At 40.8% G+C, this 12,297-nt stretch overlaps 1 protein-coding gene across 5 annotated transcripts in view; it reads left to right on the top strand.

Annotated features, from left to right (window-relative positions):
- The first annotated feature begins 511 nt into the window (after positions 1–511).
- The window catches only part of LOC127010390 (zwei Ig domain protein zig-8-like), a 45,865-nt gene continuing 34,079 nt past the window's right edge, over positions 512–12,297 (top strand). For 2 of the 5 annotated variants that reach the window (XR_007763151.1, XR_007763153.1), the window contains exon 1: positions 521–1,120. Coding sequence is in view for 1 of the 5 variants with exons in the window: in XM_050884402.1 (XP_050740359.1) it covers positions 1,043–1,120 (78 nt within the window). In the remaining 4 variants the exon portion in view is untranslated. Of the gene's footprint in view, positions 1,121–12,297 lie in introns of all 5 variants that reach the window. The other 3 variants (XR_007763154.1, XM_050884402.1, XR_007763152.1) reach the window with 3 other exon arrangements.

Genomic DNA, 12,297 nt, shown 5'->3' on the forward strand with positions numbered 1-12,297 from the left:
CCTCTACCGGTGCAGGAATATATATCTCAGGTGAACGGACGTACTTTACAAGCGAGTAACAGCCGGAGACGCTTCGGTATTCTCTTCAGAACAAAAGTGTAAAAAGATGGTCACCTGTTACTAGTTGCTTTTATAATTCTGCTTATTTTCTTTATCTATATTTTCAGTCTTATGTGGAACGATTTTTCTTTGTCCTATGTCATTTTGGGGGGGAGGGGGAGCGAGGTAAGAAGGGAAAGATTTAAATTACCACCTGACCTCTCTTACGATCTCTTTTATAATAACGACCTCTTAGTAACGATCTCTTAGTTACGATATCTTAGTTACGACATCACCTAGTTACGATACCTCTTTTTGTTGTTGTTATTTTCCATTCAACATAATATTCTTGCTTAACCTGCCCTCTCTGTGCTCTAGTTCCATTGTTTTTCTCTTTCTTTATATTCATTATTATTTCTTTTTCGTTTTCTTTCTCATGTTTTTCCATTTTTCCCTTCTACAGCTTCCCTCTCATGCCCTCTCCCTCCCTCTTTCAGTTAGTTCACTTCCCGCCCTTCTTTACCTTTCGCATGCAAAACGTTCGCCAGTACTTTACAAGCCTAACTCGCTCTCACTAACCTTCCCCTTCCCCTGCAATGTCTTCGCTTCCCCTCCTGGGCCCGTATTCGCAAACATTTCAGAGCCCACTCACCCACATTTGATAAGGCTTTCATTGAGGCTGTGTTAGTACTTCCATTGGTAGATTTATGAGTCTAGTGATCGTTTGACAAGGCTTCTGCACCGTGAATGTAAAAAAGCACTCATGAGAACACGGCTAATCTCCTTTGTGGTCTTGGGAAATGGTTGTGAGAGCTGAATGCGTCTGAAAATACAAGCCTTAGACCCATAGCCACTATCCAGTCCCCTTCCTCCCTCGCCCTGCTGGCCTCCCCTCTCACGCTCCCGTTTTCTCTCCCCTACAGCCGTGTTGACGCTGACGAGAGGGGAAGGGCTCATACCCCCGCCTCCCCTCATCACGGACCAGCCTTACTTTGACTCCTCCATGCTGGTGAATCAGACGGCACACGTGGGGAGGCAGGCTGAGCTCCACTGCCGCGTCCACTCCATCGGGAACAGAACGGTGAGTGGGAGGAGAAAGAACAAAGAGGAGAAGGTTGATTAGGGCGATGATAGTTAATACAGGGAGGAGGAGAAGAACGAGAATGAGGTATGTGATTAGAGGTCGTGTTTGTGATAATATTGGAGGGGATGTGACAGGAATAACGAGTGGGGGCAAGGAAGAGAATTAGGAAAGAAAGGGAAAAAAAGAAAAGATATGGTGATTAGGAGGAGAAGAAGGGTGATGAAAGGTGGTGATAGTGATGATGGTGGAGGGAATGTAAGAGGAAAACAAAGGAAGAACGATTAAAACAAGGAGGAAGAGGAAGAAGGGAAAAAAAAGAAGAGGAACGGTGAGGAGTTGGAAGATAATGAGAAGTGGATGAGAAGAAGGTTGATTAGAGATGGTGATAGAGATAATTGTGGAGGGAATGGGAGAGGAAGACAAAGGAAGCAGGAATGAGACGAGGAGGAGAAGGAGGAGGAGGAGGAGGAGGAGGAGGAAGAGGAAAAAGGGATAAAAGAAGCAGAGGAAATGGAGGCGGAAGCGGTCGTGGTGGGGAAGGTGGAAATCCCAAAAAGTCGTTTCTTGTTTGTTTTTTGGTTTCAACTTTTTTTCAATCAGGAGTTTGTGTGTTTGTTTCAATTTAAACGGTTTCGAAGTTATTGTTTTTCCTCTGGTTGCTGTTTTTCCTGTTGCTTCCCTTGCTGTTGTTGTTGTTGTTGTTGTTGTTGTTGTTGTGATGGTAGAGGTTATAGAGATTGTGTTGAAATATCCTATCTTCATCTTTGCCTATGCGCTGAGATTTGTGATTGTGGTTGTTTTAAAGGTTGTTGTAGTTGTTCTTTAGTAGACAGTAATGGTAGATGTATATTACTGAAAAAATAAAAAGAAAAGAGAAAAAATAGTCCATTGTAATACTTGACCAGGACTTTTGTTTCATGTCACGTTCTGAAAAATGAGAGAAGAAGAAGGCAAAGAAAAAGACAGCAAATTATAGAGGAAAATAAATAGACTGGGAAAAAACAATAAAAAGTTAGAGAAAAGAAACGGAAAGAAAGCCAATAAATACGTTACCGAGAAAAAGAAAAAGAAAAGAAGACCAATGAATAAATTAAGTATCGACTGAAAGAAAAATAAGGAAAGGAAAGAAAACAGAAACCGAGACACGACAAGAGACCAGACCAGACCAGACCAGACCAGACCAAGACCAGACCAAGACCAGATCAGACCAAGACCAGACCAGACCAGACCAGACCAGACCAGACCAAGACCAGACCAGACCAAGACCAGACCAGACCAGACCAGACCAGACCAAGACCAAGACCAAGACCAAGACCAGACCAGACCAGACCAGACCAGACCAGACCTAGACCAAGACCAGACCAGACCAGACCAGACCAGACCAGACCAGACCAGACCAGACCAGACCAAACCAGACCAAGACCAAGACCAAGACCAAGACCAAAACCAGACCAGACCAGACCAAGACCAGACCAGAACAGACCAGACCAGACCAAACCAGACCAGACCAGACCAAAACAAAACAAAACAAAACAGACATCGAACTGGGCTAAACTGCTGCAACACTACGGCAACATGTCACGCTTGGCACCGCAACACATAACACGAAACACAAAACAGCGCAACATAACTCTGAAGCAACACTAACACCAACACCGCCACTGCGTCGAAATCAATACAACGTTATGACAACACAGCGATTATGACACTGCAACACATAACACAACACAAAATTCACAACACCAAAAAGGAACCTATCATTTACATCACTACCATCATCACCATCACCACCACCAGTACCAACACCACCATATCAAGCAACACACACAAACACAACACCAAGACGTATCTATACCAGTTTAACACCACTACATGTACCTTCAACACCAATACACCATCACCACCATCTCATCACCAACACCACCAACACCATGACATCTATTCCATACAACACTACAACACATTTAACAGCACCAGTTACACCACTACCACCAATATCACCACCCCAACACCACCTTCATCACCATCACCAACACCATCTCATGCAACACAACACAACACAGAACACAACACCAAACACCATCAACACCCCTTTCAACACTTTCAACATTACCATTGCCAACATCACCACCGCCACCACAATATCAAAACAACAAAACCCACAACTCAACACCAAACACCAGTATCACCACCACCACCCTCAACACCCTCAACAACACCACTACAACCCCCATCACCACCGCCACCATCACCACCACGTCACCTTCAAGAACGGAAATCGAATAAAGAAAACATTTAGGAGGTTCCGGCACCGGCCCAGAGGATTTCCGACACAGTTTTCTTCCGTGCTGGCGCGACCCAATTTCCCTGCGAGTGGCGACGCAATTTCCAGAGTTTAGGGTAAGACGACCTGACCTTTATGCATCTCAGGAGGAAGGGGAGACCAGCGGAAGGAACACTAAGCAGGCGTGTGTTCTGCTGTAGTGTGTGTGTGTGTTTGTGTGGGTGGGCATGAGACAGAGACAGAGGGATAGACAGACAGACAGACAGACAGACGGAGACCTTCATGCATCTCAGGAGGAAGGGAAGTGCATCGGAAGGAAAATTAAGCAGGCATGTGTTCTGCTTTACTGTGTGTGTTTGTGTGGGGCAGACAGACAGACAAACAGCGGGGCAGACAGACAGACAGACAGACAGACCTTTATGCATCTCAAGGAGGCAGGGGAAAAGCAGATGGAACAATAACCAGCCATGAGCTCATCTTTATTGTTTGTGAAAGAGAGAAACAAACAGACAGACAGACAAACAGACAGACAGACAGACAGAAAGAAGGATAACAAGACCGAGTTACATATGGAAAAGAATGACACAAAACTTTAAAACAGGATAAATTCGAGTGGAAACCCTATTTTTTCCTCTCATAAGAATGAATTTCCCCTCCAAAACTACGTCCCCGAAACAAGGGCAAGATATTATATGAGCGGCCATTGGAAAGCTAGAGAAGTAAGGAAAGGAAAGGAGAATGGAAGAAAAAAGCAAGATGGAAAGAAAGAATGGAAGAAGAAGAATGGAAGAAAGGAAAGTAAGAAAGATAGAAAGTAAGAAATAATAGACAACAAAAAAGGATGATGATAAAGAGGAAAGAAAAGAAAATAGAACCAACTCTAAATAAGCCAAATATATTAAAAGACTGAAATAAATCGGGGAGAAAGTGAAACAAAAGAAAGAAATACCAAAATTGAAAGAAGAAATGAAAGAAAAAATAGAAAAGCAAAAAAAAACAATGATAAAAGAAAGATAAATCAAAACGGAGAGAGAGAGAGAGAGAGAGAGAGAGAGAGAGAGAGAGAGAGAGAGAGAGAGAGAGAGAGAGAGAGAGAGAGAGAGAGAGAGAGAGAGAGAGAGAGAGAACGTGTGGGCTGATCGTGAATATTGTATTGGTCACCTGCAGGTCAATACTTGGCGGGGCATTCTTTGTTACGTTCCTCTCACCTGCTTGCTCCACCTGGTTTGCTGTCTCTGTTTCTTTTTTTCTTTGTTTTTCTCTGTCTGTCTGTTTCTGTCTTTGTCTATCTGGCTATGTCTCTTTTTTGTCTGTATGTGTGTCTGTTCATGTTTCTCTGTATGTTTGTTTGTTTGTGTCAGTCTGTCTCTTTTTTTGTTGGTCTGTCTCCCTGTCTTTCTCTCTCTGTCTGTCTGTCCTTCTATTTCTTCTTTTTTCAGTTTTTTTCACATGTTTACTGTTTCCCCTTTTTCCTTCTTTCTTTATTTTCTGTCTTTATTCATTTATTAATTCATTTGTCTCATTCTTTCGTAGTTTAATTATGTCTATTTATTCATCTGCCCTTCTCATTTTCTCCTTTTTTCATTTTCATTTTATTTATTTTTCTGTTTTTCTCTTCATTTTCATGCTTTCTCTTTTTTTATTTGCTCATATATCGATTGCGTTATATATATATCTCATTCTTTCGTTGTGTACGTCGTTCTATTCATCAATTTAACGTCAGCAGTTAAGTGTAGGTATGTGGGAGGTATATGAGGGGGCGGGAAGGAGGGGTGTCGAGAGGGGGGAGGGGGGGATGTTGGCGGGTATACATGTGGGACGTAGATGGGTGGGTGTGGGAGGGTCCATGGGGGAGGCGTGGGTGTGGGTGGGTGTAACGTGGGGAGAGCCATGTGTTGGGGGTGAGTAAGGGGGTGAGTGAGGAGTGGGCGGGTATGGGTGTGGGGTGCCAGGGGATGCATAGGGCGTGGGCTGGTATGGAGGAGATGCGTGATGGGAGGGGGCGTGGGGTGTGGGAGGATGAGAGGAGATGCATGTGTGGGGGTTTGAGTGAGTGGGTGAGTTAAAGGAGGGGGAGGTGTGGGTTAGTATAGGTATGGGGTGCCGGGGGATGCATAGGGCGTGGGCTGGTATGAAGGAGGTGTGTGATGGGAGGGGGCGTAGGGTGTGGGAGGACGTCAGGAGATGCATGTGTGGGGGGTTGAGTGAGTGGGTGAGGGGGGGAAGGGGAGGCGTGGGAAGGTATAGTATGGGGTGCCGGGGATGCATAGGGCGTGAGTTAGTGTGGGGGAGGTGCGTGAAGGATTGGGCGCGGGAGTGGGAGGGGGAGGTGTATGTTTCAAAGGATAACGGAAAGCCTTGCCTCGCATATGTCACTGAGGGTAGTTAAGGAAGTTTGCTTGAGCGGTGTACGATTTTTTTTTTTTTTTTTTTTTTTTCGTTCATGCTTAAGTTGTATTTTTTGTGTTGTTTATTCTATTTTTTTTATTTTGTGTTGCATTATTTTTTATTTTGTGTTCCTGTAGTTTCGTTAAATTTTGTGTTGAGCGATTTTTTATTTGATTTTGTGTTGCTTTATTAATTTTTTGCTCTTTTCAGTTTATGTTGTTGTTATGTTTGTTTTTTTTACTTTTATTTTGTGTTGCTCTATTTTTATTTCATTTTGTGTTGCTTTACTTGTATTTCATTTTGTGTTGCTCTATTTTATTTCATTTTGTGTTGCTCTATTTTATTTCATTTTGTGTTGCTCTATTTTATTTCATTTTGTGTTGCTTTACTTGTATTTCATTTTGTGTTGCTCTATTTTATTTCATTTTGTGTTGCTCTATTTTATTTCATTTTGTGTTGCTTTATTTGTATTTCATTTTGTGTTGCTTTACTTGTGTTTCATTTTGTGTTGCTTTACTTGTATTTCATTTTGTGTTGCTCTATTTTATTTCATTTTGTGTTGCTCTATTTTATTTCATTTTGTGTTGCTCTATTTTATTTCATTTTGTGTTGCTCTATTTTATTTCATTTTGTGTTGCTTTACTTGTATTTCATTTTGTGTTGCTCTATTTTATTTCATTTTGTGTTGCTCTATTTTAATTTCGTGTTGTTCTACTCCTATTTCATTTTGTGTTGCATATTTTCATATCGTGTTGCTCTATTTCATCCTTCGCTGCTCCAGTTTTCTTCCGCCTTCCTCAATTCTTCATAACTTCTCTCATTACCATATATTTCGCCCGACACACGGCTCCTGCACCGCCCGATTCATCCTTCTCGACGTTAAATGAAAAACAACTCTGATACACATTACTTCTTTTATTATTTAACCCGGTAGCTGCGGGGATCATGTTTCTTAAAGGCCCATCGCGAGAAAAATGAGAAAAAAAATCATGATTCACGCAAACCATTTCATTATAATATATCAACGCATTTGTGATCAGTTTATGCATCATCTATTTTGGGGGGTTTATATCATGGCAAAAATTTGGCCTGTCGCTGGTACACGGTAAAGCCACAAATTTGATCCATCGCTGCTACCAGGTAATAATAAAAACTAATTCATATACATTGTTTTTTTTTTTTATTATCATTAGACCAAAAAAAAACATGTGTGAAACGTGTATTTATTTTTATATTGCCAAACATGATGACTTCCTTTGAACTCTGGAAATGAGAAACTTTTTTTTAATGCATTTGTAGGATTTTGACGCAATTTCAGGTGTGTGGGTGTTGAGTAATTGCCGCCGTGGGACGCAACACACTCACACCATGGTATATTTGTGTGTGTGTGCGTGTGTGTGTGGCTGTGTGAGTGTGCGTGCGTGTGTGTGTGTGTAAACCCGTCATCTGCTCTTTTCCGACCTATTAACAGTCCTATTTCACTGCTTTGTACCGAGGTTGCTATAAAGGAAAGGGCTGATAGGTTGCTTTGTGTGGTCATAGGTGGTTAATTACTAGGTTTGTTGGGGGGAAGGGAAGAGGGAGTATGTGTGGGTGAGGGGGGATGGAGGTGTGTGTGGGGGGAGGTATGTGTTTGGAAGGGGAGAGGTGTATGTGTGTGTGTAGGGAAGAGGTTGGGGAGGTATGTGTTTGTGGGGTGGAAAGGAAGGAGAAGTATATGAGTGTTTGTAGGGGAATGTATGTGTGTGTAGGGGGAGGTTGGGGTGAGGTATGAGTGTATGGGTGGAGGGAGGGAAGGTGTATGTTTGTGTAGGGGGGTGAGGTATGTGTGGAGGGGAAGGAAAGCTTATATGTGTGTAGGGGAGGTGTATATGTATATGTGTTTGTGTGTAAGAGGAGCGTATGTATGTATGTATGTGTGTGTTCATGTGTGTGTGTGTGTGCGTGAGAGTTATTTTTCGGCCTCACCTGCCGCGTTACGCATGTGGGTCACCTGAGTACAGTCGCATACCTTTACCTGTTTGCGTTACACAGGTGAGAGAGAAAAAATCCGTGACTTATTTATTGCCTCTTTCTACCGAATCGACATGTAAAGATTATTGTAGTAGTAGTAGTAGTAGTAGTAGTAGTAGTAGTAGTAGTAGTGGTGGTAGTGGTGGTAGTAGTAGTAGTAGTAGTAGTAGTAGTAATAGAGGAAGAAGCCGCATAAGTAATAAGAAGAGGAAGAGGAGGAGGTAGAAGAGGAAGACGAGGAGAATCAGGAGGAATAAGAAAAAGAAAAGAAAGAGGAAGAGAAAGAAAAAGAGGAAAGGGAAGATGAAAAGACACAGAAAAAGAAAAGAAAACAGAAAGAGAAAACAAAAATAACAAAAAAGAAAAGAAAGAGGAAGAGGAAGAGGAAGAGCAGACGGAGAAGAGGAGCAGAACCAGTAGGAAGACAAAACCGAGGAGGAAACAGAGAAGGAGGAGAACTGTCACGAGGTCTGTCTTATCCTCCATCACCACCAACATCAACAAGACTCAGCCAACAAAACCGGAAGCGTTGGAGCACTTTTCGAATACTGATGACGCTGTTACCCGTTAGTCCTGCGACAGGCCTCGGAAATCATTGCGAGTAGGCTGTCCTTTTAATTCTAATGAGATTCCCGACGCGCTAATGAGGTGCAATTATAAGAGGTGCGCGACATAAGCGTTGATCAACACATATTTTAGTGCCGATTGTCCCGAGTTCAATTATTGGGGCATCGTAGTTTTTTTTTTTTTTTTTTTTTTTTTGCTATCAGATCGTGTTTTATTTTTTCCAGGTCCTTTTTTTCACCTTTCTTCTTTTATCTTCGCGTCCTCTTGTCCTCTTTCGTTTATGTTAGTGTTATGGATTCTATTATTTTGGTGTCATTTTTTGTGTGTGTGTGATTAGATGTTTTTTTTTCTCATCTTTCATTTTTTTCTCATTTTCTTTCTCTCTTGGTTTTCTCTGTTTCTTTCTTTCTACACATATTTTAGAAACTGATTGTCCCGGATTCAGTTATTTTGGGGCATCATAATCACTCTTTTTTTTCGTGATCTGATTAATATTTTTTTTCATCTTTCAGTTTTTTTCGTTTTTTTTCTCTTCAGTTTTTCGTTATCTTTTTTTTCTTCGGTTTCTCTTTCTCGTTCAACACATTTTATTTTTTTGACCTTTCACTTCTTTTATTAATTTCTCTTCGCTTCCTCTTTCTTTTTCAACACATATTTTTAGTTATTTTATTTTCTATCCGATTATTTATCATTTTTTCACCTGTCAGTTTGTTTGTTTTTCCTTTTTTTCTCTCTTCGCTTCCTCTTTTTCTCTTTCGTTTATATAATTCTTCCGGATTCAGTTATTTTGGAATCATAATCATTTTTTTTGTGTCAGATGCGATATTTTTTACCTCAGTTATATTTTTGCTTTCTTTTCTTTCTCTTCGGTTTCTCTTTTTCTCTTATTTTCGTTTGTATCATTGACCCGAATTCAGTTATTTTGGAATCATAATATTGTTTTGGGGGGGGCGATATGATTATTTTTTCCACTCTTCTTTTTCTCTCATTTTCTTTCTCTTCACATTCTCTTTCTCTCTTTCTCTTGTCACTGCGATTTTTGTGATCTGATATTTTTTTACTCCTTTCTTTTCTTTTCGCTTTCTTTCTCTTCACATTCTCTTTCTCTTTTTCTCTTGTCACTGCGATTTTAATTACTCAAAGGAGCTTCAGCGTTTCATCTCGGCCGGCGGGAGTGCATTAGTGAATTTAATTATTACTTCGAAAAAAAATATTACTTCTAAAAACAAAAAATAAAAAAATCAGGCCGATGCAACACTAAATTTCGTGAATGTTCGTGTGTGTGTGTGTGTGTGTGTGTGTGTGTGTGTGTGTGTGTGTGGTTGGCGGTGTCTAACCACACAAACACACACACACACACACACACACACACACACACACACACACACATTGACCTACTTGGACACAAAAAAAACAAAGGAACATAAATATCAAACGAGAGAGAGAGAGAGAGAGAGAGAGAGAGAGAGAGAGAGAGAGAGAGAGAGAGAGAGAGAGAGAGAGAGAGAGAGAGAGAGAGAGAGAGAGAGAGAGAGAGAGAGAGAGAGAGAGAGAGAGAGAGAGAGAGAGAGAGAGAGAGAGAGAGAGAGAGAGAGAGAGAGAGAGAGAGAAACAGACGCAGAGAGACAGAGAAAGAAGTATTTTAACCCAGGTCTCTCTTCGCTTCGTTTCTCACCTCCTTTGTTACCTGCGGCAGTGAGGGGCCGGGCCAAGCACACACCTGTCTTGTTACCTGTCTGAGCCACCACATTCACCACGCTCTCACCTTCTATTCCATTTTTGTCCACTTTTTTCCCACTCTTTTCCACTATTTTACACTTATTTTACACTTTTTCCACTTTTTTCCACTTTCTGTCCACTTTTTTTCACTTTTCCTACTTTTCCCCATTTTTTCACTTTTCATTTTTTTTAACTTTTTCACACTTTTCCACTTTTTTCCACTTTTCCACTTTTGACAATTTTTTTCACTCTTATCCACTTTTCCACTTTTTTCACTTTTTTCGCTTTTTTACACTTTTTTCCATCCTTTTTACACCTTTTGTTCACATTTTTCCCTTTTTCCACTTTTTTCCACTTTTTCTCTTTTTTTCATTTTTTTCTATTTTTCCCACTTTTTGCCTACTCTTTTCCACCCTATTTGCACTTTTTTCATTTTTTCCACCTACACTTTCACTTTTTTGCATTTTTTTCAATTATTTTTCACATTTTCTCCACCTTTTTCACATTTTCTTCCACTTTCCCCAACTTTTGTCCACTTTTTCACCTTCTTATGCACCTGTGTCCACCTTTGTCTACCTGTGCCCACCTGTCTTTGGCACCACAAGGGGACACACAATGAGGTTACCTGTGGCTCTTAGGCGTAGAGTCAAGCACACACACACACACACACACACACACACACACACACACACACACACAAACCTGCCAACCCGTGCACCTGTTTGAAGCACCACACAAGGACAGGTAACTAAGGTGAGGGGAGGGGGGGAAAGAAAAAGGAATATTTGTTTTGCTTTAAAATAAATAACCTTTTCTTGTCTGTTTGGAAAGATGAAACTTGATCGTGAATAAAGAGACAGGTAGATTGACAGATAGATAGATTAACAGATAGACAGATAGATAGAGAGAGAGAAGTAGGTAGGGAGGGAGGTAAGTAGATATTGACAGATAAATAGGAAGAGAAAATGATAGATAGATAGATAGATTAACAGAAAGGTAGATAGGAGAAACGAAAGAGAGAGAGAGAGAGAGAGAGAGAGAGAGAGAGAGAGAGAGAGAGAGAGAGAGAGAGAGAGAGAGAGAGAGACACAGACAGAGAAAGAGAGAACAAAATGCCGTATACATTATAATTATTTGCCTTAGTTACGATTGTGTCGAAATTAATGACGACGGTGTAATAAACTAATTGAAATACGTTAAGGTGATCAGTTGGCGCGAATAAATGATGTTGCTGCGTCCATAATGTGTTCTCCAAGCGCTAAGCAACTTTGCCCTAAATCGATGTTCTTAATCAAGCTAAAAACTACGTGACAGAATTTGAACGATAATGAAAGGGAACTAAAAGGAAACTAATGGTAGAAACGTAAGAGAAACATATAGGGAAGGCGTTGAACTATGGAACAGACCGTGAACGATGAAGAAAGGGAAGTGAAAGGAAGATAATGATGGGAACGTAAGGAAAAAATACTTAACAGACTATGAACGATGATGAAAGGGAAATGAAAGGAAGATGAAGGTAGGAACGAAAGAAGAATTTAGGGAAAGCGTTAAAGCATAAGAAGAAGAGAAGGTAAAATGAGAGAGAAAGAAGGTAGAGAGGAAAAAGATAATGGGAGAGAGAGAAAAAAAAGAGAGAGAACAGAGCGAGAGAACGGAAAGACGTAGAGAAGACGAAAGAAAACACAGAAAAAACTAAAAAAATACGTAATGGAGAAGAGAAGTATAGAGAGAAAGAAGGTAGAGAGGAACAAGATAATGGGGGAGAGAGAAAAAAAGGAGAGAACAGAGAAAGAGAACGGAAATATGTAGAGAAGACGAAAGGAAACACAGAAAAAAAATATAAAAAATACGTAATAGAGAAAAGAAAGAGTATAGAGAGAAAGAAGATAGAGAAAAACAAGACAATTACTAAAGAAGAGGAAAGGAACACAGTACAAAGAAGAGAGGGAAAAAAACGATTGTACTAGAAAAGAGAGGAGGAACTATAGAAAATGGGATCAGGATAGTGGAACATGCCCTTCAGAACACCATCTAAACAACGTAAGTGGACGATCAAGATACTATTGTAGATATGCGACACTCAGGAACAGACTGATTGGGCGAAGGTCTAAGCGTTCCCGACTGACTGGCCAATCTCCACAGCGAATGGAACTAAGGAAGAAGAGGTATGGAAGGACTGATTGAGGGAAGGTCGTATACTAAA

This window comes from Eriocheir sinensis, chromosome 43 (assembly GCF_024679095.1).
Source record: "Eriocheir sinensis breed Jianghai 21 chromosome 43, ASM2467909v1, whole genome shotgun sequence".
Lineage (NCBI taxonomy): Eukaryota > Metazoa > Arthropoda > Malacostraca > Decapoda > Varunidae > Eriocheir > Eriocheir sinensis.